We start from the raw sequence: 23,702 nt of genomic DNA, 5'->3' as shown, positions 1-23,702 counted from the left end.
CATGGAAACTCGTCTGATCTTCCAGCTGCTGCTGCTGCTGCTGCTGCTCCTGGCTGGAGAGATCCACCAGGAACACGTTGGAGCTTCCGCTGCTTCTCTCGTTTCTTCTGCTGATGAAGCAGGAGCACGGCATCATCGTAAACTCTTGCAGGATTTCACAGTCCAGCTCTCGCAGGCTCTTGAGATCCCGGTAGTGACAACAGTGGTCAAAGGAAAGAGCTCGCCTATACACCCAGCAGTGAATAAAGAAAGTAGCTCGCCTATAATCCCAGCAGTGATCAAACGGAGGAGCTCGCCTATCCACCCAGGACCAAAACACGCTAGTGAATTCGAAAATGGATCTCCTCCAAGCATTAACACCAAACAAGCTATGAGATCTGGAACTCCTTCAAATGGAAAGATCGTTCCAGGCCCTCCTCCAACTCGTAACACATTTGGAGGCCGGCTGGATTCAGCGCCATCGTCGCCGATTAACTGCGTCAAACAATGTTAAACGCATAATCAACCAAATAAATAAACTCTGACTCTTGACCACAAGACCAAGAAAGAGAAAAAAAAACAGTTTCAGAATCAAGAAACTATTTTTTATAATCAGATGGTCACTTATGGCGTATATCAACACTGTATAACTAGAAAGATTTCCTTACAGATCAAACTACCTCCAGTTCCAGATTTCTGCACACTATTTTGCTCTGTAAGGGAAAGACCAAGGACAGGCTCTTCCGGTTCTTCCACTTCTCCCTCGAGGGCATCCAAGAGCTTCTTCCTCTCGGCCTCTTGCACCGCCTTGACCGTGGCATCCTGCTCGGCCTTGAGCTTCTTCATCTCTAGCTCCCGCTGCTGTCGCTCAAACCATGTATCGGCATCGGCCAAAACTGCAAAGATAGAATTCCAAATCAACAAGGTAAGACGAAGCTGTCGTGAAACAAATAGCAATGAAAAATCAAAGAGACAAGAAGAAAAGTAATAGTTTAGAGAAAGAACTGACAAACAAAGTATCTAGTGAACCAAAGGCAAGAGAAGTATTAAAGAGAAAACAATTGACTTCGTATAGGAATGAAGAATTAAGAACAAGAAGAAAAAGAAAAGAAATCTTCAGCAAATCCATATACTCTAACGCAAAAAAAAACGAGGAAGAAGGGAAATGGAAGAGAAAACTCACTTGGTTGAGATGCCTAGCCCTGTTCTCTTCCCTTGATCTTCATGGGCTGCGGGTAATTCACCGTCAACACTTAGCGAAAGAGCTCCGAGTTGTGCATGTTGTCCATGGCCACCGCCCCATCGTCCCTTGATTCAGGGGCATTGTCCTTGATGTACGGAATGAAACCCGTGGAGAATCCCCTCGTTCACATTCTCGGAAGAAACAATGCGATCAAACACACGCTAGCACCGGCGCCGTCTTTGGATTCGGCGCCGCCATTCTCCAAGAAACTTTAGGGTTCGAATGAATGTCCACAAATGGCCAGAGTGCGGCTGGACTGCTTCGACACTGCCCCGGGAGCCTAGTACCATTCTAACGACATATGCCTTGCAAGCTTGTGTCCAGTTTAGTCGAACCCTAACCGAAGGTTGACGCGAGCGAGTGTTCTTGGTTGGAGAGAGAGGATTGGAGGAGAGAAGTGATGGGTGCTGGATGTGAGCGCGCCGGGTGTCCTGTAATGTGTTATGGTGCAGAGGTTGATTTCTCTTGATTTCTCTGGTTTCTTTGCTTGTGTCCATGAATGGAGAGTCAGTTCCTGTTTAACCGCTACAACGTTGTGAGTGCTCGCGGCATATGCCCAAAATTGGGCATCTTGAAAACGCTCAATTCTTGTTTCATACAATGCCACACAAGGACCTCACGTCCTGGAACACGATGCTCTCTGCATATTCACAGTGCTAGCAGGCGAAGAATCTGTTTGACAACATGGAGGAACGCAATGCTTGGCGCTTACTAACCACCGAATGGCCCAAGAGGCGCTCTCCCTGTTTCACGAGATGCTCCTCATAGTGCCACCCAACTGCATCACGATGACCGCCACCCTGGTCGCCATAAGTCAACGGGGAGCCCCGGCAGCGCCAGGTGGAGGTCAATGGCATTTGACTTTGGTCTGACCGCCACGGGAGCACTACAGCTGCATGGTCAACGCCATGGGGCAGTGTGGCCAGATCCACGACTACACATGCCATACGAGCCGGATGGTATGAGTAGCGATCCGCCATCTCTCGCCATGGATCTCATTCTACACATGCCATACGAGCCGTATGGTATGAGTAGCGATCCGCCATCTCTCGCCATGGATCTCATTCTACACATGCCATACGAGCCGGACACGCTACTGTGGACGAGTTTCGTTTGGGCAGCATCGGGGAAAGAAGTAGCGAGAGTTGGACTTGACTTACATGGGCTGGAAACTTCCTCCGTTTTGCTCTACAACTTCCATACGTCGCCTTGTTACTTTCGTTCGTAGGCGAGGATTCAAAGTTCAGGAATGTTTTTGTTTTACCGGGAGGGAACGAGATTCTCGTTCAAACGAAACAGCGTGTTTTTGACGGATGATTTTTCAAAGTTTTTCCGGGACGGATGGAGAGGAGTAACCGTGTATAAAAGCCATTAATGAAGCTGGGGTATCTCCAAGTGAGAAGAAGCGATCCCATTGGAACGGGAAGAGCAAAAGTTGCGATCCCATTGGAACTGGAAGTCTAGCAAAAGTTGGAAAGAGCAAGCGATCCCATTTGAGCAGGAAGAACAAACGTTGTCCAGAGTTGGAGGAGATCAAAGCCAAAGCACTCGGAAGTGTCGGAGCATGGAGACTCGTCTGATCTTCCAGCTGCTGCTGCTGCTGCTGCTACTGGCTGGAGAGATCCACCAGGAACACGTTGGAGCTTCCGCTGCTTCTCTCGTTTCTTCTGCTGATGAAGCAGGAGCACTGCATCATCGAAAACTCTTGCAGGATTTCACGGTCCAGCTCTCGCAGGCTTACAATCTCGAGATCCCGGTAGCGACAACAATGCTCAAAGGAAAGAGCTCGCCTATACACCCAGCAGTGAATAAAGAAAATATACTCCCAGCAGTGATCAAACGGAGGAGCTCGCCTATCCACCCAGGACCAAAACACGTTAGTGCATTCGAAAATGGATCTCCTCCAAGCATTGACACCAACCAAGCTGTGAGATCTGGAACTCCTTCAAATGGAAAGATCGTTCCAGGCCCTCCTCCAACTCGTAACACATTTGCAGGCCGGCTGGATTCAGTGCCATCGTCGCCGATTCACTGCATAAAAACATGTTAAACGCATAATTAACCAAATAAATAAACTAAGAAAGAGAAAAAAACAGTTTCAGAATCAAGAAACTATTTTTTATAATCAGATGGTCACTTATGGCGTTGCTGCTCAATCAGCTACAATGGCCACCCTGAAAATGTGTTATGAGTTGGAGGGAGAAGTGGAATTCCAACCGGAAGAACCCGAAGTTATAGATACAGTGATCATACAAGAAACACAAGAAATGGATCTTTTCTCTCGTGTCCTTGCTTCTTATAAAATAGTTTCTTGATCACAAGACTTTAGCGTTAAAGATTTCAATTGATTTCTTTGAGAGCCATTTGCTTCAATTCAGTTTTATAAATTCTTTCCACTAGATATTTCTTCCTTGGTTGTCCGTTCGATCGAAGAAACCTCCTTGACAACCTATTGCCCGAGGACTTTAGGCGTGCCTAAAACTATACCTTGTGTATAAAATAACTCTCAAGGAAGAGCTCATCCCCGCAAAGGTTGGAAGAAAAGATAGTTCTAAAGCAAAGCAAAGGTAATGGCTCTTGATTGACTGAAACTGCCGCTGCTGCTCTTGTTCACAACAACACACAGCGCTGCTTCTCTAAGATCCGATAGATCAGAGTTTGCTTTTTCTCTTCCATACAAACTTTCACATTGTCTGTTCTCCACAGATTTCGGCTGTTCTCCAGCAACAGTGGCTGAAGCAGAAGGAGCTAGTCAACCTATACATCCACAACTGCCGTGAGAAGTGCATGTCCTCCAAGTCCATTAAGTCCTCCTAGTCCTCCAAAGGTCGTCATTCTTCCAGCCGACCCATACTGACCTTCACTTCTGAGCCACGCATACAATGCTCCTGTTTTTTTTTTTTCATAGGAACGTGGAAGACCTGACAACATTCATCAAACACCGAATAACTAAAAAGATTACAGATCAAACTACCTGCAGTTCCAGACAATCCAGAAGAGAAGTACACTGTTCTGCTCTGTAAGGGAAAGATCAGACACCAAACGCAAGGACACAAGAAAAAAAGAATGCATACCAAGGGACCTCTGCTTCTTGCGTCCCTTGCATGATCGCAGGGTCAACAGGCATTGTGACTTCTGGCTCTTCTGGTTCTTCCACTTCTCCCTCGAGGGCATCCAAGAGCTTCTTTCTCTCAGCCTCTTGAGCTGCCTTGACTGTCGCATCCTGCTCGGCCTTGAGCTTCTTCATCTCTAGCTCCCGCTGTTGACGCTCAAACCACGTATCGGCATCCGCCCAAACTGCAAAGACAGAATTCCAACAAGTTAAGACGAAGCTCTCACGAAACAAATAGCAAAGCAAAATTAAAGAGACAAGAAGAAAAGTAATAGTTGAGAGAGAACTGACAAACAAAGTATGGAGTGAACCAAACGCAAGAGAAGTAGAGAAGAGAAAACAACTGGCTTCTTATAAGAATGAAAAACTCGTGAAGAAAATGAAAAGGAGTCTAAATCCACATAAAGGAAGATATTCCAAATAAATGTGTACCTCAATCTAACGACAAATAACCGAGGAAGAAAGGAAATGGAAGAAAACTCACTTGGTTGAGATGCCCAGCCCTGTTCTCCTCCCTTGATCTTCATGGGCTGTGCGTAATTCACCGTCAACACTTTGCCAAAGAGCTCCGAGTTGTGCATGTTGTCCATGGCAGCCGCTGCATCGTCCCTCTCCAAATACGTGACGAATCCAAAGCCCCGGTGCTTTTGCGTGCCTTGATCCAGCGGCATTGTCACGTCCTTGATGTCGCCAAATGGAATGAAAGCCGCGTGGAGAACCTCCTCGTTCACATTCTCATCCAAGCCTCCTGTTGTCCAAAAATCGCGAAAGAAACACACGCAATCAAACACACCGGAGCAGTCGCGCTTACCGACATAGAGCGCCGTCTTTGGATTCGGCACCGCCATTCTCCAAGAACTCTGCGCCAAAAACCTTAGGGCTTTTACGGCAAAAACTTTAGGGTTCTTCAGCATTGGTACACGTGGCAGATTGCCACGTGTATGGTCAAGAACACGCCCAGAAAAAATCCCAACCTTCATTTGGCTCATGGCAGCACTGGCACTGGGCGATCATCCTAGAACAGTGTTTTCCAATCTGGGCCTCGATCTTCGCCGAAGAGCTGCCATTGGGATCGAACTCCAAAGCCGCAGGGAGCGATTAAAGCCCTCTTTTGCGATCCGAGCGACAGCATACAGAGTCTTGTTGAAAATGCCCCTAGGTGAGAAGATGATCTCTTGCCCTGACGATAAGAGCATCCTGGACGCCGCCGAGGATGCGAACTTGGAGCTCCCATTCTTCTGCCGCGCAGGATCTTGCCCTGCTTGCGCAGGAAAACTAGAGATGGGCAGCGTGGATCAGGGCGGAAATGCGTTTATGGGCTACGAGCACATCGATCAGGGCTTCGTGCTCACTTGCATCGCCTACCCAACAAGCGATTTGGTCGTCATCACTCACGCCGAGGACGAATTGGTCGCCTCTCTCCTCTAGCAGAGAAAGAACCCTAAATGCAGGGGGTCGCGCGCTAATTTTCAAATTTTAAAAATCTCAAATTTGCTACACATATTTACTTGCGTCGCGTTCTAACGCTTGCTCCACCGAGCCTGTGCGTCCTCATCGATGGCGGTGGCGGCAATGACTGCTCGCTGTGGCCGTGGAATTGCTTCTGGACATCCAGGTGCTTGCCACTGGGATCGAGATTCTCGGTTTGCTGGAGATGGAGCGTTGGAGGCGGGCGAGTTGGAGGAGGTCGCGATCGCCATGGCGACGATGGTGGCTGTTGTTCTTGAGATGGAGCCGCGGGAATGGACGATGCTGCCGATTTGGCTTCACTCTCAAAGCTGGTGCTTGACTCTTCTTCGTCTCCCGAATCATCAACGTCAAAGCTTCTCCGGAAGTTTGATTGGGCTCGCCGGCTCGATCTCGGCGCTGGAGACGAGTGATCCGAGTCTTCTTTCTCAAACAGCTTCTCGGTCCTGGACAGGACGCTCCCGTGCATCGTCTCCATGTTTAAAGTGAACGAATCCAGTCTGGAAACCACCGCTGGAGCTTCATCATAAACTGGCTTGAGCTTGATCTCATCGCGCTGATGATCATAAAAAGGTCGAGTTGCTAATGTTTCTGCTCTTCTGTTGAAAGTTTGCTCGGGCTCTTCGTCGTATCTTGTTGGCCTCGAATGATCATATACTGGCCGATGGTCATAAGAAGATCCTGGTGTAGACATCACGCTGGAGCTCCGATTCTCCTCTGTACCGCCAAAGTGATCAAACACTGGCTTTCCAAGAGGACTCCCCGCCTCCTCTCTCTTCTCGGCGGGCTCACTTCTAAACAAGCTGTTGTCGAAATGGTCAGTTCGCATTCCAAGAGGACTACCCGCCTTCTGCTTCACTGGACTGAGGTCATTTTCATCGCCTGCAGTATGCCTCCATCTTTGATGTTCTTCCATGTTAATCCCATCAGTGGTATGCGACTTTCTGATTGAACCATGTCTTTCAGCTAGCTCCGCTTCTCTCTGCAAGTTCCTGCTTGGGTTCAATATTGGCGAGGATTGCTGCTTTGCCAGTGGAGTCGGAGTTTCCCATTCCGACGAGTCCGTATCGTTTGCGTGGGCTCTGATGTAGGATGCTACTCTATCCTCCAGATTCGCCACCAAGTCGAGTTCCCTGACCCGAGCTTTTCCCTGATCCGCTTCTGAAGTCATTGAAGTCTCCCGCGAGAGATGCTTGTGAGCAAGAGTTGCAGCAGCTCGAGCAGCCGCAGCAGCATGATCAGCAGACTGAGCAGCGGCTTCCGCGGCAGTTGCAACGTCTGCGTAGGCATGATTCCCACTGAACTGCTTCCTGTACTCGCTGTAAGGATCATCAGTCATTTGCTGTGGTGGTGGCGGTGGCGGTGGAGGTGGAGGTGGTGGGGGCGGTGCAGCTTTGTGAGCGTAAGGATTGACAATCCCTTTTGTGTACTGTGCGTAAGGATCTGGAACGCTACTCACTGTTGCCGTTGGAGTTGGTGGAACGAACGGAATGAACTGTTGCTGATGGCCGGGTTTTTGAACGGGACGAGATGCCGAAGGCTTTGAAACAGGTTCATCGTCGTCAGAATCGGACTTGGACTCTTGTTGAGCACGGGCCGGCTGAACGGCCGGTTGAGCGGCAGGAATAACAGGTCTTTTGTCAAGCGGCGACGTTGGAGAGCTGCTACTGTTGGTTTGCTGCGGTTGCTGATGTGACACCACATTTGAGCAGATTATAGGCATAGGCATTGAAACAGAAGAAGAAAAGCGTGCTTACCGTAGGCTTTTGTTGTTGTTTCGGAGGTGTATCAGGTGCCTCGGCAGGAAGAGACAAGTCCGCGGGCTGCCAATTCACGTTGTGCTCCTTCGCAACTTCAGCCATGAAGTTTAGCTTCATGGCTGCAGTGAGAGGTTGTGTTGATAGCTTCTCCACAATCTACACGTACAAACAAAAAGTGAAACCAGTTACTGGATACTCTCCCTGAAGAAAAAAAAAATCTCACCTTCTTGCCAACTCCACAACCAACACGAAGCTCCACTATAGTAGCGATAAACTGCTTCCCATACTTGGCGCTGAAAATCGACCGTATCTCCAGCAACTCCGGCAAATCCGCACACCTCGGTCCAGCATAAATCAAACTGGCGATGGCCTCCTTGAGCTCCGGAGGACATTCCCTGCAAAGGGATAAGATAGTGTTAAACGCGCAAAAGGAAACCAATAATTGTGGGGTCTTACTTCTTTCCACTGATACTCTGGATTCTTGACGCTAGAAACTCACAGTATCCTTCGATGAGCGAGTAGGCATCGACCATGTTTTGTTCACGAATCGCGTGCTCAACCTGTGAGAGATCTTAAGGCCAAAACGAAAGAGGAAAAAATCCCAAAGTCTCCATACCCGAGTGCGTGCATTTCCATCCTGCTTGTTCTGGAGGAGCTGGGCCACATCCCGCCGCAAATGCTTGACTTGGATTTCGCGTTTGTTGCGTAGAATCTTGATCCGCGACACCACCAGTCGCAATTGCGTCTTGCTGCGGCGCAGCCATGGAGGAAATTGTCATGAAATCCCAAGACGAGAAAGAAGAACACTCACCATTTCGTCGCCTTGGAGCTGCCGCTCCCACCGAACATCGCCGCGAGAAGATTAGATCCGCCAAAGCCGCCGCGATAAACATTAAACTAAAGAACGACGCATCGATCGATGGAGAAAGCGCGGGATGATCAATCAGCAAGAAACGCTCGCGCTTTGTCCGCGGCTGGAGCTCCCGGGCGCGAGCCCTAGCTATCACCGCTTTAGAAAGGACTCTAAACACCCCGCGGGACGCGCAATGGAAAGACAAGGGACCGAGCCTTCCGCCACCGTCTAGTCACCACGAATATTCCGGCACGTCATTCCCACAAAGCCGTGGAATAATTTTCTTCTCTTTGTTTCAAAGTCGCTGTAAGGAAAGACTTAGTGCTTGGTTTCTTCGTCTCTTCGTAGATTTGTTTTTTCCTCTCCATCTCTCTCTCTCTTGTTGCAATATTTACGTTTTTTTGTACTGTGAGTTATGACTTTGTTTTTCTACCATGTTGATCTCGAAGAGATTAGTTGATCCAACTCCTCGGTTAGTCGGCTCTTTTCTCGCAAGAGCTCCTCGTTTTGCTTCTCCAGCTCCTCGATTCGCTTTGTCTGCTCGGAATCCTTCCTGTAGAGATACAAACTTTCAAGCTTGAGCGAAGTTTTTCTACGCTAGAGCCTTGTGAATCACCTGTTCATGAAGGAAAGGTTGAGCTTCAAAGATCGAACTTCCTTTTCTAGTGCATCCGAGCGCTTGATCGCTGCTTGCATGTCGGAAGGCATCGCTGGGACTGACGATCTTCCTTTGGCTTCCACCATCCTGGAATTCCAGAAAAGAAGAATTTTTTAGAATCGAATAACTCTAAGCGGAGCTTAGTGATGGAATGTCTTACATTCTCTTGCGTTCTACTCGTCGCTTCTTGGTCGAAACGTCCGAAGCTTCCATACCTGAAAAGTCACATTTGAAGCTTATGAATCTCAAAAATCAAAAGCTGCAAGACTTTGACAAATAAATATATGAAGAAATACCAGATCTTCCAGAAGATGTGATCGATCCTGCTCGCGAGAGCTGTGGTTGCTGCTTCTGCAATATGATACTTAAGTCACAAAGAGAAAGAAAAAACACCAGAGAAAAACCAGACCTTGTGTTGATCTTCAGTCTGCAAGTCGTTATTGCCTGCAAAAACTGGCACAAAATGAGAAGAAAATCGCGCTAAGAACAAGCTCATCACCCAAACTTGGGAGATATTTCGACTCACTTATCGCTCGGCCCGCCTGTTGATCGTGGAAGAGATGGATCTGGCTTGGAGTAGCGGGGCACGAATTGTTGTCGTTGCCACCCGAGGACTCGCTCGGGTTCGCCAGCCGAAACATGAAACTTGCGTCCTGGACAGCGTTTTGCTGCTGATGGAGTTCGTGTTGCTCGGCCTGGCAGTGGTGTTGTAGCTCTTTTGATACTCTCTTCTTCTCCAATGATCCCTTGAGCATGTTTACGACCGTGGAGACTGTGGAGACTGACGAGTTGTGATCATGCTGGGGGAGATTATCGGGCCACGGAAGGAAACTTTGCTCGGTTGGCTTTGCTCCCGACGACAAATCTTGCCTTTGCATCTCAAGGTAGCGGCGCCTGCAAAGAAACAATGATTTGTTTCCGCAAAGTTTAGTTTTTTTTTTTTTCCTGAATTTTTGCTTTTCTTTTTGGTATAGAAACGAGAGGGAAGTTTTCTTTTATGACCTGAGCTCTGTGGAACGGCTTCGAGTCATGGGTTGAGAAGTTTGAAACCAGCTTAGTGCCTAACATATAGAAAATGGATTGAGTTTGATTGAATTATCAGAGCAAGCAAGTAGTACCTGCAACGATGGATATTCTTGCTGCTGCTGTGATCTTTCAAACGAAAAACCAGGAAGAAGAAGAAGGAATATTAGTAAATCGCATCAAAATCGAAACTTTGATCTCACCTTGACTTTGCGTTGTGATCGCTTTGAAGATACAAGCCGTGATCCATTCCTTGTTGCTGGGCGAGTAGAGCAGCAAGTTCAGACGACATCCTGATGAGTTTCGAGGGAAGAACCAAAAACAAAACACAAAACGTGAAGATCAGAGGTGAATTCCATCTTTTCTTACTTGCGAGATGGACGAGTGTGCGGGGGCAAGCCACCCTGCTAGAAATCCAAAGTTAAGAAAGATGGTTTCGCGAAAACCAGGAAGATCAAACCTCTGAATTGGCAATCCAGCTATTGAAGAGCTCCTCGCTGCTGGCCCTGTGAGGCATGAAGCCCATGTTTTCAAACGCAATAGCAGCAGCAGCACCGTGAGTAGCAGTGGAGCCGCCGTCTATCAAACTCCGGATGATCATTTCCTCGCTCGTGTTTCTCACCATCATCCTTGTACCCGCGCAAAAGTCCCTCCTTTTTACTCCGCTATCTCAAGAGCGCTGCTCCAATTCCCCCAAAACCGTGACAAACTAACAATCCCATCACCTGTATCCAGCGATGAAACCTCCCAGGGAAAGACCCTCGAGTCCATCAACAGTTGGATCTCGTTCGCTTTCCCAAAAATTCGCACGAAAACTTGACTCGTTCAAGGAAAAGAAGAGAAAAAAAATGCGAGAGAGGAGAACACCAACACGATCAAAGGAACAGTCGTGTTTTTTTTTTCTCTATTTTTTGGGGTTTCTTTCGATCGAGTGGGTCTCCTGGTGGAGATACCGAAAGGAACAGTTCGAGCTTGGGCATTTAACATCTTTTGGATTGTCTTGATTCGCACTTGTCAAAATGCCGGGACTACTATGCAACCACGCTTCCCCCCCCTCTCTCTCTCGCTCTTGCTCTCTTCCCTGCTCTTGTTTGGTTGCGCGTTGCCCTCTGGCATAAGCGCAAACCCAGCGAGATTCTTAGTAGCGCCCGTGCGCTGCCATTAGGCTCCATCGTCTTGCCCAACGAATAATCACTCAATCTCCGCATTGTCGTTACCACCACGAACCGGCTGTCTAGATTTGTCCATGTTGTTATATATACACATTCTCCAAGACGCAAAAACTCCACCTTTTTTTTTTGTTGTATCAAATTCCTGCTGCACAGGAAACGAATCTCCAACCGGCGGAGCCCCGAGTGTGTTCTAAAGTTTCCAACCGCGCTGCTCGAGAGTTTGATCCTCCTCCACAGTTTGGAGAATCGTGGCTTGGACGTGCTGACGATCCGCCTTTAAATCCAAAAACATTGTCATGACTTTTTATTGCGCTGAGCCAGGGAGCTTCCTTCGAACGAGTCCCTTGAAGAAATCCAAGCTGCGAAGGGAGATGAGTGAATGATTTGTGAAAGAGGTTTTTGTAGAGGAAGAGGTACCTGTTGCCGTCTGGATGAAGCTCGTACTTGTTGAAAGCATCGTCCGAGGCGAGGAGGAAACCAGCCGGAGTCAAACCCTGTTGATGATCCGTAAGAAAAGTATCTAAAGAAAACCCGGGGTTCTTACCTCGATCACTACCGAAACTCTGTCGTCTTCTAAAATCACCTTCTGTCCACTGAGAATCACAAATTATAAGAAATGGTGATAGCGGCTAGAACATTTTCTTAAAAGAAAAAACTTGCCTGTGCATCCACTTTTCGTAGTACATGAGTTCCAATGCACTAAATCCTGTTCACAATACAAAGCATAAATTCTAGTAGAGGGCGAGAAATGTAAACAGAAACTTGCCTTGTGTTGTGAACGTCGTAAACAGTTTCTCAAAGCTCTCCAAAATCGTAGCGAGCAGCTCTTCTCTCGCAAATGGAGTCGCTTTCGAATCCAATCGGGCTAAGACGGAGTTTAAACACGTCGTTGGCTCGTCATTGTCCACGTTGAGGCCAACCCCTGTAGTTTTGACCAGCGAGTTTAGCCATGTAGAAGTCCAGGAAAAAAAAAAAACAACAGAAAAAGAAAATTACCAGCAACGATGTAGAAAGTTTTGGAGCTATAAGTTGACGAACACAAGACTCCTCCAATTTTTAAGTTGCCACTATACAGATCGTTGGGCCATTTGATCCTTACGTCCGGAATCGTCGCATTCTAAAGAACAAACATCAGGTACAGTAGAACTTTAGATTTTTTAGAAAACAAATGTGAACTGGCCTTACTTTAGCTCGAGCAGCCGCTTCGATTCCCTGCACAACGGCCAGGCAGACAACGTACTGGACAAAAGGCACTGTTCGTCCATTCTCCATTTGCAACGTAAACGAAAACATCAAACATCCGTCCGGAGACACCCAAGAATTTCCTGCTCGACCTGTCCAAGGATTGGAGAAACACAAAGCCAAAGATTGAAGAAGAAGAAGAAACCAAAAGCCTCGCTACCTTTTCCTTGGTACTGAACGTCGGAAACACACACGGTTCCAATCGGGAGTGAATGAGCGTTCCTGGACAAGAGAACGACAGTAAGCTTTCGATGAACCAAGTTAAAAACGCGAGTAATAAACTCACTGAGAAAGGAATGTCTGTGTAGAAGGCATGCGCGGTCCATAGTATAAGAGCCTGCCATAGATAGTGGCGCTCAATCGACTCACAAAATCCGCGACGCGAAAGGAGCCAGTGGCTGGCTTTCCTGGAGGGATCAACGCGACGAGAGCAGCCTTCTCAGGGAGCTTGAGCTTTCCAGGAGGAACAAGCTCCTTGGATTTCGCGACGACGTAGATAATCTCGGCTAAAGTGATCGATCGATCGATGAGAGAATGCAAGAAATCGAAGAAAGAATCACACCTGATGCGTCCACTGCGCTAATCGAGACGAGCTTCCTCAGGGCGAGCAAGCACGCAGCTCCGGCTCCTACGCACAAGCACACGATAATCTTTTTCATTCTTTTGGAGCCCTAAAACCTCCTCACATTGTGGAGGGTTTTTTTGTGTGGAGAAATGGGCGCGGCGATCGATCGGGCGCTCCAAGATCAGCCAGGTACAATGTAGCACTCAAGGATCGGTGCTAGATCGTCTAGCGCTGTCCGAGAACAAGCTGATAGTGAGATTTTCCAAGTTGCAAAGCTTTCCATGCGCGATTTCTAATTTTCTTCGCTGCCTCGTCAAAGATTTCCAGGTAAAGCTTGTCAAGTTACGATTTTTTTCTCACTCGAAAGGTCTCCACTCCGATTTGTAGAGACTGTTTGGAAGTCCCACCCAGAACTTAAACGCCTCCACAGCGCGTCTTCTCTCGGCCGTCTTGGACTTCCTCCTCTCGGATGTGTGCCTGCTGGTGTAGAGGTTCGCGTAAAGCTCCACGTACAATCGCTTGTACTTGGCCTTGGCTCGCCCCGAGTGGATTCCCTGCCGATCCATGCAGTCCACCACCTGGAGCGCGAGCTGAAAGTATCCTCCTCGCACGAACGAGTCGATGAGGCTGTCGAGCAGCGCCGCGTCCGGCTTGAGAGCTCCCACCACCAAAGGTTTGTCTCTCACCGCAGCACTGTCTTCCTCCACTGATCGAGCGTTTATCTCTTTCCAGAGAAGGATCAGCAGTCCGAAGTTCCGGGATCGCCCGTAAGTTTTGACAAGCGTGTTGTAAGTCGCGTTGGTGGGAGAGAAGCCGCGGCTCTTCATGTCTTCCAGCGCTCTCGTCGCGTCCTGCTCCAGGCCAGCTCTCGCGTATGCATCGATCAGCGTGTTCCAAGCAACGACGTCAACTCGGACTCTCGGGTCCAGCGCCATCTGCGTGAAAACCTTGACGACGAGCTCCGTCCGGCCGCTCCGAGCAAAGGCCTTCATCAGAGTTCCATACGTCACCTTGGAGGCCGGAACTTTGGCCTCTCTCATCCTCGTGAAGGCGGCCAGCGCTTGCTCGTTGTCTCCGGCCTCGAGATATCCATTGATCAGGGTGTTGTACGAGACAACGTCGAGCTCCACTCCGGCCTCCTTCATGTCCTCGACGATCTCGAGCGCTCGCTTCATGTCCGTGATTGGGAAGACGCACACTCCCTGGAGGAGTGTGTTGTAAGTGACGACGTTGGCGGCTACTTTCTGCGTCGCCATCTCCTGGAGGATCACCCGGGCCTCGTCTAGCAGTCCCATCTTGGCGCAGGCTCGGATGGCAGTGGTGAAAGTCACCTCGTTTGGCATCGCCGCCGAGGTCTTCTCCTGCTGCATCGCCACTAGAAGCTGCATGGCGTCGCTCACCCGGTTATGCTGGACGTAGCCTTTCATCAGGGTGGTGTACGTTCTCACGTCGGGCTGGAACTTGGCGCTGTGCTCTCGGAGCTTTGGCAGCAGTGCCGGGACTCTCGTTTGGTGCTCGCCTTCTCCTCGCAAGCTCTGGACGATCGACTCGGCGAGGCTGAGCTCGCCGAGGCCGACGAAGGCAGCCACCAAAGAGTTGAAGGTGGTGGCGTCCGGATCGACATCTGCGTCGGCCATTGTGTGGAGGATTTGTTCGAGCTTGTCCAGCTTCTCGACTCGAGCGTACAGCTTGATCATGACGTTGAAGGTGAGCGTGTTTGCTTTTACTCCGAATGCTGGCATGAGTTCCCAGAGTTGCTCTGCTCGCTCCAAGTTGCCGATGTTTGCGCAGGCGTTGAGTGCTGCGTTGAAAGCTCCCGTGTCAGGTTTCATCCTCTTAAGTGCTTGCCTTTCCTCCTTGAGTTGTATGTTTGTGAGTTTTTCTCTTTGCTCTGGTTCTAAGTCGTCGATTTCTTCTCTTTCAGCAGTCACTACGAGGAGTGTTGAAGCGGCTTCTTTCTTTTCAGTGTAGCCAGAACCAGTACCAAACGTATTTTCGTCGCTACGTCTCGTTAGCTTTGTCTCATCGACAGCGATCAGAGCTTTGTCTTCATCACTCTTGGTAAGCTTCTCGTCGACAATCTTCCCATCAACTTCCATCTTTCTGTGCAGCTGGATCATTCCTTGCTCCGCAACGCACTGGCAAACCTCGTCAAAAACTTTGAGAGCGAGCTGAGCGTCATCAACGTTTTTCCCGAGCTTCGACACCAATGCGCTCCAAACTTTTACAGGTGGGTGATATCCCAGCTCCAGCATCGTCCTTAGTACTCCCAGCGAGTAGTGAGCAGTCCCAACTCTCGCCGACGCCATCACTAACAATCCCATTGCATCACAGTCAACGAGCTCGGACACTTTCCTCTTCTGCCGGAGCTCCACCATTATCTGCTGTGCCTTGGACACACTGGCCGCCGTCCCTTGGTGGCAGAGCTGTGCTACAAGCCTGCTCACACACACTCTATCCGGTAAGACACCCAGCTTCTTCGTCATTGTCTCAAACTTCGTCCAAGCAACTTGAGTCTTCCACTGCTTGAGAGCCTCGAGCAGTGCCGTCTGTTCTTGTTCCTCTCGATCTAACTCGTTTTCTATCCTTGCATTTGCAGCGGACGCCAGCGTCGAAGAACTCGTTGTAAAATCCTCCGAAGTTTTCAGGCATGGAAGACGCTTGCTCGAGTAGTGGAGTTTTAGTTTTGTAGCGTACCTTTGGAGTGCCCTGGAGGAAGGAGGAGCCAGTGCCGGCAGTAGTGTTCCTCGGCATCGCAGTTCCATTCGCAAAGAAGCTCTCAGCCATGGCTGGGCCTCGTGTGTACATAAAAGCGCCACACCAAAGTTTTAAAGTATATGCCGGTAAATATTCCAAGCTCACGATAGGCTAGATTCGAGCATATGCTGCGAGGGCAAAGATATCCCACTCGCCGGGGATTGGAATCGGGTATTTAGCAGCGTATATAAGCTGGCGAGGAAGAATTTGAAACCTTGCCTTAAACTAATGAGTAAGGAAAACAAAGCAATGGGTCAATGCCCGTTGCCACGCCTCCGTGCGTGAGCTATTTTTGGAGGGTTTATAGGCTGGCCTTGGGTTGACGCTGCTTACTTTGCAGAACTCCCTTGAGCGGGCCTCCTAAACCATCACAAATGCAAAGATTAAAATGGAGGAAATAAAGGTTGCGTAAAGGAAGGCTTATTCAATCGATACAATGTGATGTATACGAGAAGACAAAAGGTGGATAATTGAAGGGACAAACGAATATTCTAACCCACTTCAACCTATCCCACATGCCGGAGAGTAAAAATCTGCAGTTTGATCAGTATATAAAGGAGACCCAGTTCCCTTGCAAAAAGTCGGGCGCTCTCGCGAGCAGCCCTTTAAAACCAAGAAGGATTGGGAGGCTGTTTACGAGACGGCTTCCAAAAACCCAAGAAGCATCCAATTAAACCCAAGAAGCATCCAATTAAACCCAAGAAGCATACACATCGCGAGCATGTAAGCATTGCCATTTTTCTCAATCGATTGTGCGGCTACAACCAAGCGCGAGGACAATTCTCTTCACACACACACACAGGCTATGGAGATTAGCACCGCTCTCCAGCAAGAGCAAGGCTTCACTGAAACGAGGTAACAAGAAATTCTCTTCCATGGTATCCCAGCGAGAATTTGGATCGAAACCTTCTGGATCGTATGCACCGCCTGTGGCGGGGATGTTGATGCAGCAGCCAAACGAGGCAGCCCGAGCCGATTGGACACAGCCTGCTCAACGGTGGCATGCCGACGATCCGCAGAGGATTCGAGAGGAGCGAGCCGCCATCGCAGGGGGGAGTGTTCTTGACAGCTGATGGATGATTTTTCTAAGGAGAGCAATAATTCGAGAAGACAAGAGATGAAAGAATCATCCATCTTAGGGCTTAGAATTTGGAGAGGGCCGCGCGTACGCGAGCCCTCAACTTCCACAAATTACGACGTCCACTCCTCCACTTTGGGAAGATGGTAGGCCGGCCAAGCCGTAGTGCAATGGGAAGGCCGAACCTAGGCCATTGGCCTTCATGATCACCAATAGACCCCGTCCAGGTAAGTATGGATCTCTTCCCCAGGCCCTATCTTATATACTGCTCTTGTGCCCTTATTCCACGCCTCGGCATGTGGGATAGGGCAAGAATTGGTGCAGCATATCCTTCGGTCATGGCTCATCGAGACGAGGGAGGAGGAGTTGTCGGGTGAGAAAAAGAGAAGCCTTCTCTCATCTTCTCTTTTGTATTTTGGGAGCAAAGCTCTCCAAGGAGTAGCAAGAACTTAGATGTGACCTTTACAACAATTGATACTGTTGCTGCAAGTATCTTGCCCAAGAGTGGTCGAATGCCCTGCGTGGGCCCTCGATCGTCATAACTCTTATAATATGATCTAATTGGCTCGGCCGGATGCCGTATCTGAGCACCCCGCGGTTCGAACCCACGGCCAGAAGTTAAAAGAGTACCATACCGCCAATATTTGTAAAATAATTTTTATTCAAACATATGAAAGTGGCGTGGTCCTTTACGAAACCCTAGCTCAATTTTGGCACCAACATCAATGAATTTTTTCACCAACAGAATATTAGTACCTAAACTTCATTTACCAAGAAAAACTTTGTAATTTGTTTTGTTGGTAATAGACCGAGTGCCACGCAATATGTATATAATACGGCAGTTGTGGATGTATAGGTTGACTAGCTCCACTGTTGCTGGAGAACAGCAGAAATTTGTGGAAAACAGACAATGTGAAAGTTTGTATGGAAGAGAAAAAGCAAATTCTGATCTATCAGATCTTAGAGAAGCAGCGCTGTGTGTTGTTGTGAACAAGAGCAGCAGCGGCAGCTTCAGTCAATCAAGAGCCATTACCTTTGCTTTGCTTTAGAACCATCTTTTCTTCCAACCTTTGCGGGGATGAGCTCTTCCTTGAGAGTTATTTTATACACACGGTATAGTTCTAGGCACGTCTAAAGTCCTCGCACAAACCCTGAAGATTCACCAGTCAAGAAGGTTATCAAGGAGGTTTCTTCGATCGAACGGAATTCCAAAGCCAGTGATTCCCGGTTATTGAGGAAAAAGCTTGAAGATTGAAACAAGGAACTAGAGAACAAAACTCTATGAGCGGGATAGTGGAGCGAATTTATAAAACTGAATTGAAGCAAATGACTCTTAAAGAAATCAATTGAAATCTTTCCTTCTTGTGATCAAGAACCTATTTTATAAGAAGCAAGGACACGAGAGAAAAGATCCATTTCTTGTGTTTCTTGCATGATCACTGTATCTACAGGCATGGTAACTTCGGTTTCTTCCGGTTAGAATTCCACTTCTCCCTCCAACTCATAACACATTTTCAGGGTGGCCATTGTAGCTGATTGAGCAGCGCCACAAGTGACCATCTAATTTGTTCGTTACATAAAAAAATAGTTTCTTGATTCTGAAACTGTTTTTTTCTCTTTCTTAGTAGAATCAGAGTTTATTTATTTGGTTGATCATGCGTTTAACATGGTTTTGTGCAGTGAATCGGCGATGATGGCACTGAATCCAGCCGGCCTGCAATTGTGTTACGAGTTGGAGGAGGGCCTGGAACGATCTTTCCATTTGAAGGAGTTCCAGATCTCACAGCTTGTTTGGTGTCAATGCTTGGAGGAGATCCATTTTCGAATGCACTAACGTGTTTTGGTCCTGGGTGGATAGGCGAGCTCCTCCGTTTGATCACTGCTGGGAGTATACTTTCTTTATTCACTGCTGGGTGTATAGGCGAGCTCTTTCCTTTGAGCACTGTTGTCGCTACCGGGATCTCGAGATTGTAAGCCTGCGAGAGCTGGACCGTGAAATCCTGCAAGAGTTTACGATGATGCCGTGCTCCTGCTTCATCAGCAGAAGAAACGAGAGAAGCAGCGGAAGCTCCAACTTGTTCCTGGTGGATCTCTCCAGCCAGGAGCAGCAGCAGCAGCAGCAGCTGGAAGATCAGACGAGTCTCCATGCTCCGACACTTCCGAGTGCTTTGGCTTTGATCTCCTCCAACTCTTCTTCCTGCTCAAATGGGATCGCTTTCTCTCTCCAACTTTTGCTAGACTTCCAGTTCCAATGGGATCGCAACTTTTGCTCTTCCCGTTCCAATGGGATCGCTTCTTCTCCCCCAGCTTCATTAATGGCTTTTATACACGGTTATTCCTCTCCATCCGTCCCGGAAAAACTTTGAAAAATCATCCGTCAAAAACACGCTCTTTCGTTTGAACGAGAGTCTCGTTCCCTCCCGGTGAAACAAAAACATTCCTGAACTTTGAATCCTCGCCTACGAACGAAAGTAACAAGGCGACGTATGGAAGTTGTAGAGCAAAACGGAGGAAGTTTCCAGCCCGTGTAAGTCAAGTCCAACTCTCGCTACTTCTTTCCCCGATGCTGCCCAAAAGATCCGGCTCGTATGGCCGTATGCAGTCTAGGCATATGTCGTCAGCATGGTGTTCCACGTCATTAGGCTCCCGTGCAGTGCTCTGGCCATTTGTGGTCGCATTCATTGGAACCCTAAAGTTTCATGGAGAATCTGTTATTGATCACATTGTTTCTTCCGAGATTTTTGGACAACGAGAATGTGAACGAGGGGGTTCTCCACGGGGTTTGAATCCGTTTGGCGACATCAAGGACGTGACAATGCCCCTGGATCAAGGGACGATGCGGCGGCGGCCATGGACAACATGCACAACTCGGAGCTCTTTCGCAAACTGTTGACGGTGAATTACGCGCAGCCCATGAAGATCAAGGGAAGAGAACAGGGCTGGGCATCTCAACCAAGTGAGTTTTCTCTTCCATTTCCCTTCTTTCTCGTTTTTTTTTTTTTTTTGCGTTAGATTTCATCTTCATAGAGTATATGGATTTGCTGAAGATTTTTCTTTTAGTTCTTCATTCCTAAACGAAGCCAGTTGTTTTACTTCTCTTGCCTTTGGTTCACTTGTTTGTCAGTTCTTTCTCTAAACTATTACTTTTCTTCTTGTCTCTTTGATTTTTCTTTGCTATTTGTTCCACGACAGCTTCGTCTTACCTTGTTGATTTGGAATTCTATCTTTGCAGTTTGGGCCGATGCCGATACATGGTTTGAGCGAAAACAGCGGGAGCTAGAGATGAAGAAGCTCAAGGCCGAGCAGGATGCCACGGTCAAGGCGGCGCAAGAGGCCGAGAGGAAGAAGCTCTTGGATGCCCTCGAGGGAGAAGTGGAAGAACCGGAAGAGCCTGAAATTACCATGCCTGTAGATCCTGCAATCTTGCAAGAAACGCAAGAAGTGGAGGTCCTTTGGTATGCTTTCTTTTCTCTCGTGTCCTTGGTCTTTCCCTTACAGAGCAAAATAGTGTGCAGAAATCTGGAACTGGAGGTAGTTTGATCTGTAAGGAAATCTTTCTAGTTATACAGTGTTGATTTTTTAGGAAAAAACAAGATTGAAACAAGGAACTAGAGAAGAAAAATCTATGAGCAGGATAATTGTAAAACTGGATTGAAGCAACCGAACAAAAGTTTGTTTGCGTGGCTCTTAAAGAAATAGATTGAAAGACAAGAAAGTGGTTTTCTCTCTTTCCTAAGTTCTATAGTCTTGTGATCAAGAAACTATTTTACAAGAAGGATACAAAGCATGCCAAGGGGCGTCCACTTTTTGTGTTTCTTGCATGATCACAGGATCTAGAGGTATGGTAACTTCGGGCTCTTTCTTCCACTTCTCCCTCCATTTGCAGGCCGGCCATCGTCACTGATTCAGTAAGTGACCCAATAAATAAACTGTTTTTCTCTAACAAAGAATCAGAGTTTAGTGTTTAGTGCCGTTTAACATGTTTTCGTTTTATTGACGCAATGAATCTGTGGCCTTGAATGCAGCCAGCCTGCAAATGTGTTACGAGTTGGAGGAGGGCCCGGAACGATCTTTCCATTTGAAGGAGTTCCAGATTTCACAGCTTGTTTGGTGCCAATGCTTGGAGGAGATCCATTTTCGAATGCACTAACGTGTTTTGGTCCTGGGTGGATAGGCGAGCTCCTCCGTTTGATCACTGCTGGGAGTATAGGTGAGCTCTTTCCTTTGAGCACTGTTGTCACCACCGGGATCTCGAGATTGTAAGTCTGCGAGAGTTGGACCATGGAATCCTGCAAGAATTTATGATGATGCAGTGCTCGTGCTTCATAAGCAGAAGAAACGAGAGAAGCAGCAGGTTTAATCTCTTATCTCCTCTTTGCAGGGAATGTCCTCCGAAGCTCAAGGGGGCCATCGCCAGTTTGATTTATGCTGGACCAAGGTGTCCTGATTTGCCAGAGTTGCTAGAGATACAATTGATTTTGTATCTCACATCACCTCCAAAAGGTTGGTTTTTTGGCCGTGGAAGTGGTTTGGATAAACCAGCATTTTAAACTAACATCCTGATGTTGGTTTGGAACGTTGTTCATACATGGTCACTCTTGGTTTTTAAGCAATTAAAACTATTTGTGTTTTGGAAGGACAAAAATGGGGTGGTTTTATTGCATGTTTAGTTTCTCATTTACAAGGAAAGGATCAACTTTTGAGGGGACAACCTTTTGGATTCTTTTGAGTTGATTTTTATGCCTCAACTTGTTGATACATTGTTTTATACCATATTCATATTGGTTTATGGGATTTTACATTGGTTTATAAATGAATCTTTGTGTTAATTATTAGAAATGATTTTTCAATTTGCATTTAGAACCATTAGAAAAGGTCAAAATTAAAATGGTTGTTTTGTCATAAATTATTTTCCTTGTTTTTAAGAAGTTTTTTAAAATTGGATGCTTTATTAAGCTTGTTTTTGCATTGACGTCTCACAAGAGGGCATTGTCACAACTTGGGGTCTACTGGAAGATACATCTTATAGGGCTTACAATTCGGAGCATACGCGAGCCCTCAACTTCCACAAATTATGACGTCCACTCCTCCACTTTGGGAAGATGGCAGGCTTCTTTATCCATAGGACAATTACAACGTTCACTCCTCCAGTTTGGGACGGCCAGTGCTTAATAGAGTAAATATAGTCATTCCACGCTTGGGAGGATATCCTTCGGTCAAAGACTAGCCACGGGTCAAAAGGTCAACATCTTGACCGGCCAGCCCCTTCTCCAGCATGAGATCCACGGCCTCTTGCGGCCGGCCCTCGCGGAAGTAGAGGCCGGCTACTACCATGAATGGCTCTGCGCGACCGCTGGGATCCAGCCTGACTATCTCCTCCGCCACTCGCCTTGCCCGGGCGCTGTCCCGACGGATCTTACACACGTCCAGGAGCAGCTTCCACGCCGAGGCCGGGGCCACGAACGGCATGCTTGCTGCAAGATCCTCGGCATCTCCCAGCTCTGATCGGCTCGTCAGCATTGCCAGGATCGCGCAGTAGTGCTCCACTCTCGGCCGGATGCCGTAGTCCGAGGCCATGTCGCGGATGATCCCCGCCGCATCGTCTAGGCACCCGAGCCAAGAATGCGCGCTAAGAACCGCCGAGAGGACCACCTGATCCGGCATCAGCTGCCCCGAGCAATTCTCCCAGTGGAAAATCTCCAGCGCTTGCCCCGCGAGATTGTTCATGGTGCACGCCTCCATGATGGACGCCCAGGTGACGGTGCTCCTCACCAGCATCGCGTCGAACAGCTCCTTTGCCTCAACCAGATGCCCGTTACGGGCATACGCCACGATCAGGGTGTTGCATGCGTCGACAGTCACCCGGGGCAAATTGTCGAAGGCTGTACGGGCCTCCGCCACCATGCCGTGGTCTCCGTACGCCCTGATCATGGCCACCCACGTCCCCCGCGTCGTCTCCGGCATCAAGTTGGCGGCCTTGACGCACTCGGCAAGATGCCCTGCCTGGGCATATGCCTGCGCGAGCGAGTTCCAGCTCCCGGAAGTCCTGGCGGGCATGGAATCGAACAGCTCCTTCGCTGCCACCACATTCCCTGCCCGAGCGAATGCTGCTAGAACCGCATTTGCGGCAATGGAATCCGAGGCTGGGACGCTCTGGAGCATCTCGCTGGCCTCGTCAACCAGGCCGTTTCTCGCGTACGCAATGAGCAGCAAGCTCCACCCGAGGGCCTTTTTGTGCGGCATCCAGTTGTAGATCTCGCTCGCCTCCGCCACCTTGCCGTAGCGGGCGTACGCCGCCATCATCTGGATCCACCACGACGACTTTGCTCGAGGGAGAGATGAGAAGACCCGCCGGGCATCCTCCAAATGCCCGTTGTTCACGTAGGCCTCAAAGATCGCCCGGTATGCCTCGTTCCTTGGGTGGCGAATGGCGTCAAACACTTGGCGGGCTTCCTCCACGCCACCCCACTTTCCAAATGCCTGGATCGTCACGTTCTTGAGCTCGCGGTTGTCTCGGGTGTGAGTTTGCGTGCAGATGATCTCGTAAGTCGTCCGCACCTCGAGCAAGTTGTCAGCCTCCAAGAGCCTGGTCGTCAGTGCCTCCACCTCGGCCTCTGGGTTTCCATACAGTCTGTAGATCCTGCGGAGCCGAATTGCTGCGCGTTTTATCCGCCCCTCCTCGCTGAGGGGCTTTCCCATCTTCTTCCGGAAGATCCCCATAGCTCAAGAAACTTTCGAAGCCGCAAACATGGAGATGATTAAAAGACTTTAAACACAAACAATGCATCGCCGT

The 23,702-nt window shown here is 48.5% G+C and overlaps 8 protein-coding genes and 2 non-coding genes across 15 annotated transcripts; 3 read left to right on the top strand and 7 right to left on the bottom strand.

Moving 5' to 3' along the window:
• Nucleotides 1–3,546: 3,546 nt before the first annotated feature.
• Nucleotides 3,547–5,328, bottom strand: LOC9654364 (peptidyl-prolyl cis-trans isomerase E). 4 transcript variants are annotated; one of them, XM_024669179.1, is made up of 5 exons: nucleotides 5,146–5,328; nucleotides 4,819–5,082; nucleotides 4,297–4,519; nucleotides 4,197–4,234; nucleotides 3,547–4,143 (listed from the first exon to the last, which is right to left on the bottom strand). In XM_024669179.1, coding segments are annotated over exons 1-4 (666 nt in total). In that variant the 5' UTR covers nucleotides 5,324–5,328; the 3' UTR covers nucleotides 3,547–4,143; nucleotides 4,197–4,233. The 4 variants fall into 4 exon arrangements, with proteins under 4 accessions (XP_024524947.1, XP_024524946.1, XP_002963980.2 ...); XM_002963934.2 differs by having other exon boundaries at nucleotides 3,852–4,143; nucleotides 4,197–4,239; XM_024669178.1 differs by having other exon boundaries at nucleotides 3,547–4,234.
• LOC9655570 (ferredoxin) lies at nucleotides 5,300–5,835 on the top strand. The gene has a single exon (XM_024669180.1). The coding sequence runs from the start codon at nucleotides 5,322–5,324 to the stop codon at nucleotides 5,760–5,762; it is 441 nt and encodes a 146-aa protein (XP_024524948.1). The 5' UTR covers nucleotides 5,300–5,321; the 3' UTR covers nucleotides 5,763–5,835.
• LOC9655569 (splicing factor, arginine/serine-rich 19) lies at nucleotides 5,790–8,606 on the bottom strand. The gene is made up of 6 exons (XM_002963933.2): nucleotides 8,373–8,606; nucleotides 8,178–8,310; nucleotides 8,018–8,121; nucleotides 7,785–7,956; nucleotides 7,559–7,717; nucleotides 5,790–7,488 (listed from the first exon to the last, which is right to left on the bottom strand). Exons 1-6 carry the CDS (start codon nucleotides 8,408–8,410, stop codon nucleotides 5,839–5,841), a joined length of 2,256 nt encoding a protein of 751 aa, XP_002963979.2. The 5' UTR covers nucleotides 8,411–8,606; the 3' UTR covers nucleotides 5,790–5,838.
• Nucleotides 8,607–8,692: 86 nt separating this feature from the next.
• On the bottom strand, nucleotides 8,693–10,919 carry LOC112344430. 3 transcript variants are annotated; one of them, XM_024669168.1, is made up of 11 exons: nucleotides 10,556–10,919; nucleotides 10,465–10,502; nucleotides 10,299–10,388; nucleotides 10,191–10,224; nucleotides 10,075–10,133; nucleotides 9,599–9,966; nucleotides 9,482–9,525; nucleotides 9,369–9,423; nucleotides 9,233–9,287; nucleotides 9,031–9,159; nucleotides 8,693–8,967 (listed from the first exon to the last, which is right to left on the bottom strand). In XM_024669168.1, the coding sequence occupies exons 1-11, from the start codon at nucleotides 10,721–10,723 to the stop codon at nucleotides 8,844–8,846; spliced, it is 1,164 nt and encodes a 387-aa protein (XP_024524936.1). In that variant the 5' UTR covers nucleotides 10,724–10,919; the 3' UTR covers nucleotides 8,693–8,843. The 3 variants fall into 3 exon arrangements, with proteins under 3 accessions (XP_024524936.1, XP_024524938.1, XP_024524937.1); XM_024669170.1 differs by having other exon boundaries at nucleotides 9,482–9,516; XM_024669169.1 differs by having other exon boundaries at nucleotides 10,465–10,499.
• A 389-nt stretch (nucleotides 10,920–11,308) lies between these two features.
• Nucleotides 11,309–13,222, bottom strand: LOC9655568 (biotin--protein ligase 2). Its single transcript, XM_024669171.1, has 10 exons — nucleotides 13,072–13,222; nucleotides 12,796–13,015; nucleotides 12,670–12,731; nucleotides 12,453–12,601; nucleotides 12,264–12,384; nucleotides 12,034–12,189; nucleotides 11,928–11,973; nucleotides 11,812–11,860; nucleotides 11,685–11,761; nucleotides 11,309–11,626 (listed from the first exon to the last, which is right to left on the bottom strand). Exons 1-10 carry the CDS (start codon nucleotides 13,166–13,168, stop codon nucleotides 11,572–11,574), a joined length of 1,032 nt encoding a protein of 343 aa, XP_024524939.1. The 5' UTR covers nucleotides 13,169–13,222; the 3' UTR covers nucleotides 11,309–11,571.
• A 116-nt stretch (nucleotides 13,223–13,338) lies between these two features.
• Nucleotides 13,339–15,922, bottom strand: LOC9655567 (pentatricopeptide repeat-containing protein At3g09650, chloroplastic). The gene has a single exon (XM_024669167.1). The coding sequence runs from the start codon at nucleotides 15,837–15,839 to the stop codon at nucleotides 13,431–13,433; it is 2,409 nt and encodes an 802-aa protein (XP_024524935.1). The 5' UTR covers nucleotides 15,840–15,922; the 3' UTR covers nucleotides 13,339–13,430.
• Nucleotides 15,923–16,046: 124 nt separating this feature from the next.
• Nucleotides 16,047–16,198, top strand: LOC112344505. The gene has a single exon (XR_002991726.1). It is a non-coding gene; the product is annotated as a U12 minor spliceosomal RNA (small nuclear RNA).
• A 785-nt stretch (nucleotides 16,199–16,983) lies between these two features.
• Nucleotides 16,984–17,144, bottom strand: LOC112344500. Its single transcript, XR_002991723.1, has one exon. It is a non-coding gene; the product is annotated as a U1 spliceosomal RNA (small nuclear RNA).
• Nucleotides 17,145–19,744: 2,600 nt separating this feature from the next.
• LOC9655566 lies at nucleotides 19,745–20,296 on the top strand (the record flags this gene model as incomplete). The annotated part of the gene is made up of 2 exons (XM_002964307.2): nucleotides 19,745–19,865; nucleotides 20,142–20,296. Coding segments are annotated over exons 1-2 (261 nt in total), but the record flags the coding sequence as incomplete, so codon positions are not given.
• A 1,836-nt stretch (nucleotides 20,297–22,132) lies between these two features.
• LOC9655565 (pentatricopeptide repeat-containing protein At4g02750) lies at nucleotides 22,133–23,629 on the bottom strand. The gene has a single exon (XM_024668708.1). It carries the CDS (start codon nucleotides 23,627–23,629, stop codon nucleotides 22,133–22,135), a length of 1,497 nt encoding a protein of 498 aa, XP_024524476.1.
• Nucleotides 23,630–23,702: the final 73 nt, after the last annotated feature.

This window comes from Selaginella moellendorffii, unplaced genomic scaffold (assembly GCF_000143415.4).
Source record: "Selaginella moellendorffii unplaced genomic scaffold, v1.0 SELMOscaffold_4, whole genome shotgun sequence".
NCBI lineage: Eukaryota > Viridiplantae > Streptophyta > Lycopodiopsida > Selaginellales > Selaginellaceae > Selaginella > Selaginella moellendorffii.
This window is presented reverse-complemented; position numbering and strand designations above follow the sequence as displayed.

Coding starts and splice junctions, on each gene's coding strand:
- LOC9655570 (XM_024669180.1), top strand. CDS start 5,322: ATGGCAGCACTGGCACTGGGCGATCATCCTAGAACAGTGTTTTCCAAT.
- LOC9654364 (XM_024669178.1), bottom strand. CDS start 5,323: ATGAGCCAAATGAAGGTTGGGATTTTTTCTGGGCGTGTTCTTGACCAT. Junction 5,083..5,145: donor AAAGACGGCGCTCTATGTCG/GTAAGCGCGACT, acceptor TTTGGACAACAG/GAGGCTTGGATGAGAATGTG. Junction 4,520..4,818: donor GGGCTGGGCATCTCAACCAA/GTGAGTTTTCTT, acceptor CTGTCTTTGCAG/TTTGGGCGGATGCCGATACG.
- LOC9655569 (XM_002963933.2), bottom strand. CDS start 8,410: ATGTTCGGTGGGAGCGGCAGCTCCAAGGCGACGAAATG. Junction 8,311..8,372: donor AGCTCCAAGGCGACGAAATG/GTGAGTGTTCTT, acceptor GCTGCGCCGCAG/CAAGACGCAATTGCGACTGG. Junction 7,718..7,784: donor GTTGTGGAGTTGGCAAGAAG/GTGAGATTTTTT, acceptor TTGTACGTGTAG/ATTGTGGAGAAGCTATCAAC.
- LOC112344430 (XM_024669168.1), bottom strand. CDS start 10,723: ATGATGGTGAGAAACACGAGCGAGGAAATGATCATCCGGAGTTTGATA. Junction 10,503..10,555: donor GCTGGATTGCCAATTCAGAG/GTTTGATCTTCC, acceptor TTGGATTTCTAG/CAGGGTGGCTTGCCCCCGCA. Junction 10,389..10,464: donor CACACTCGTCCATCTCGCAA/GTAAGAAAAGAT, acceptor GAAACTCATCAG/GATGTCGTCTGAACTTGCTG.
- LOC9655568 (XM_024669171.1), bottom strand. CDS start 13,168: ATGAAAAAGATTATCGTGTGCTTGTGCGTAGGAGCCGGAGCTGCGTGC. Junction 11,861..11,927: donor TACGAAAAGTGGATGCACAG/GCAAGTTTTTTC, acceptor TGTGATTCTCAG/TGGACAGAAGGTGATTTTAG. Junction 11,762..11,811: donor GAGTTTCGGTAGTGATCGAG/GTAAGAACCCCG, acceptor GATCATCAACAG/GGTTTGACTCCGGCTGGTTT.
- LOC9655567 (XM_024669167.1), bottom strand. CDS start 15,839: ATGGAACTGCGATGCCGAGGAACACTACTGCCGGCACTGGCTCCTCCT.
- LOC9655565 (XM_024668708.1), bottom strand. CDS start 23,629: ATGGGGATCTTCCGGAAGAAGATGGGAAAGCCCCTCAGCGAGGAGGGG.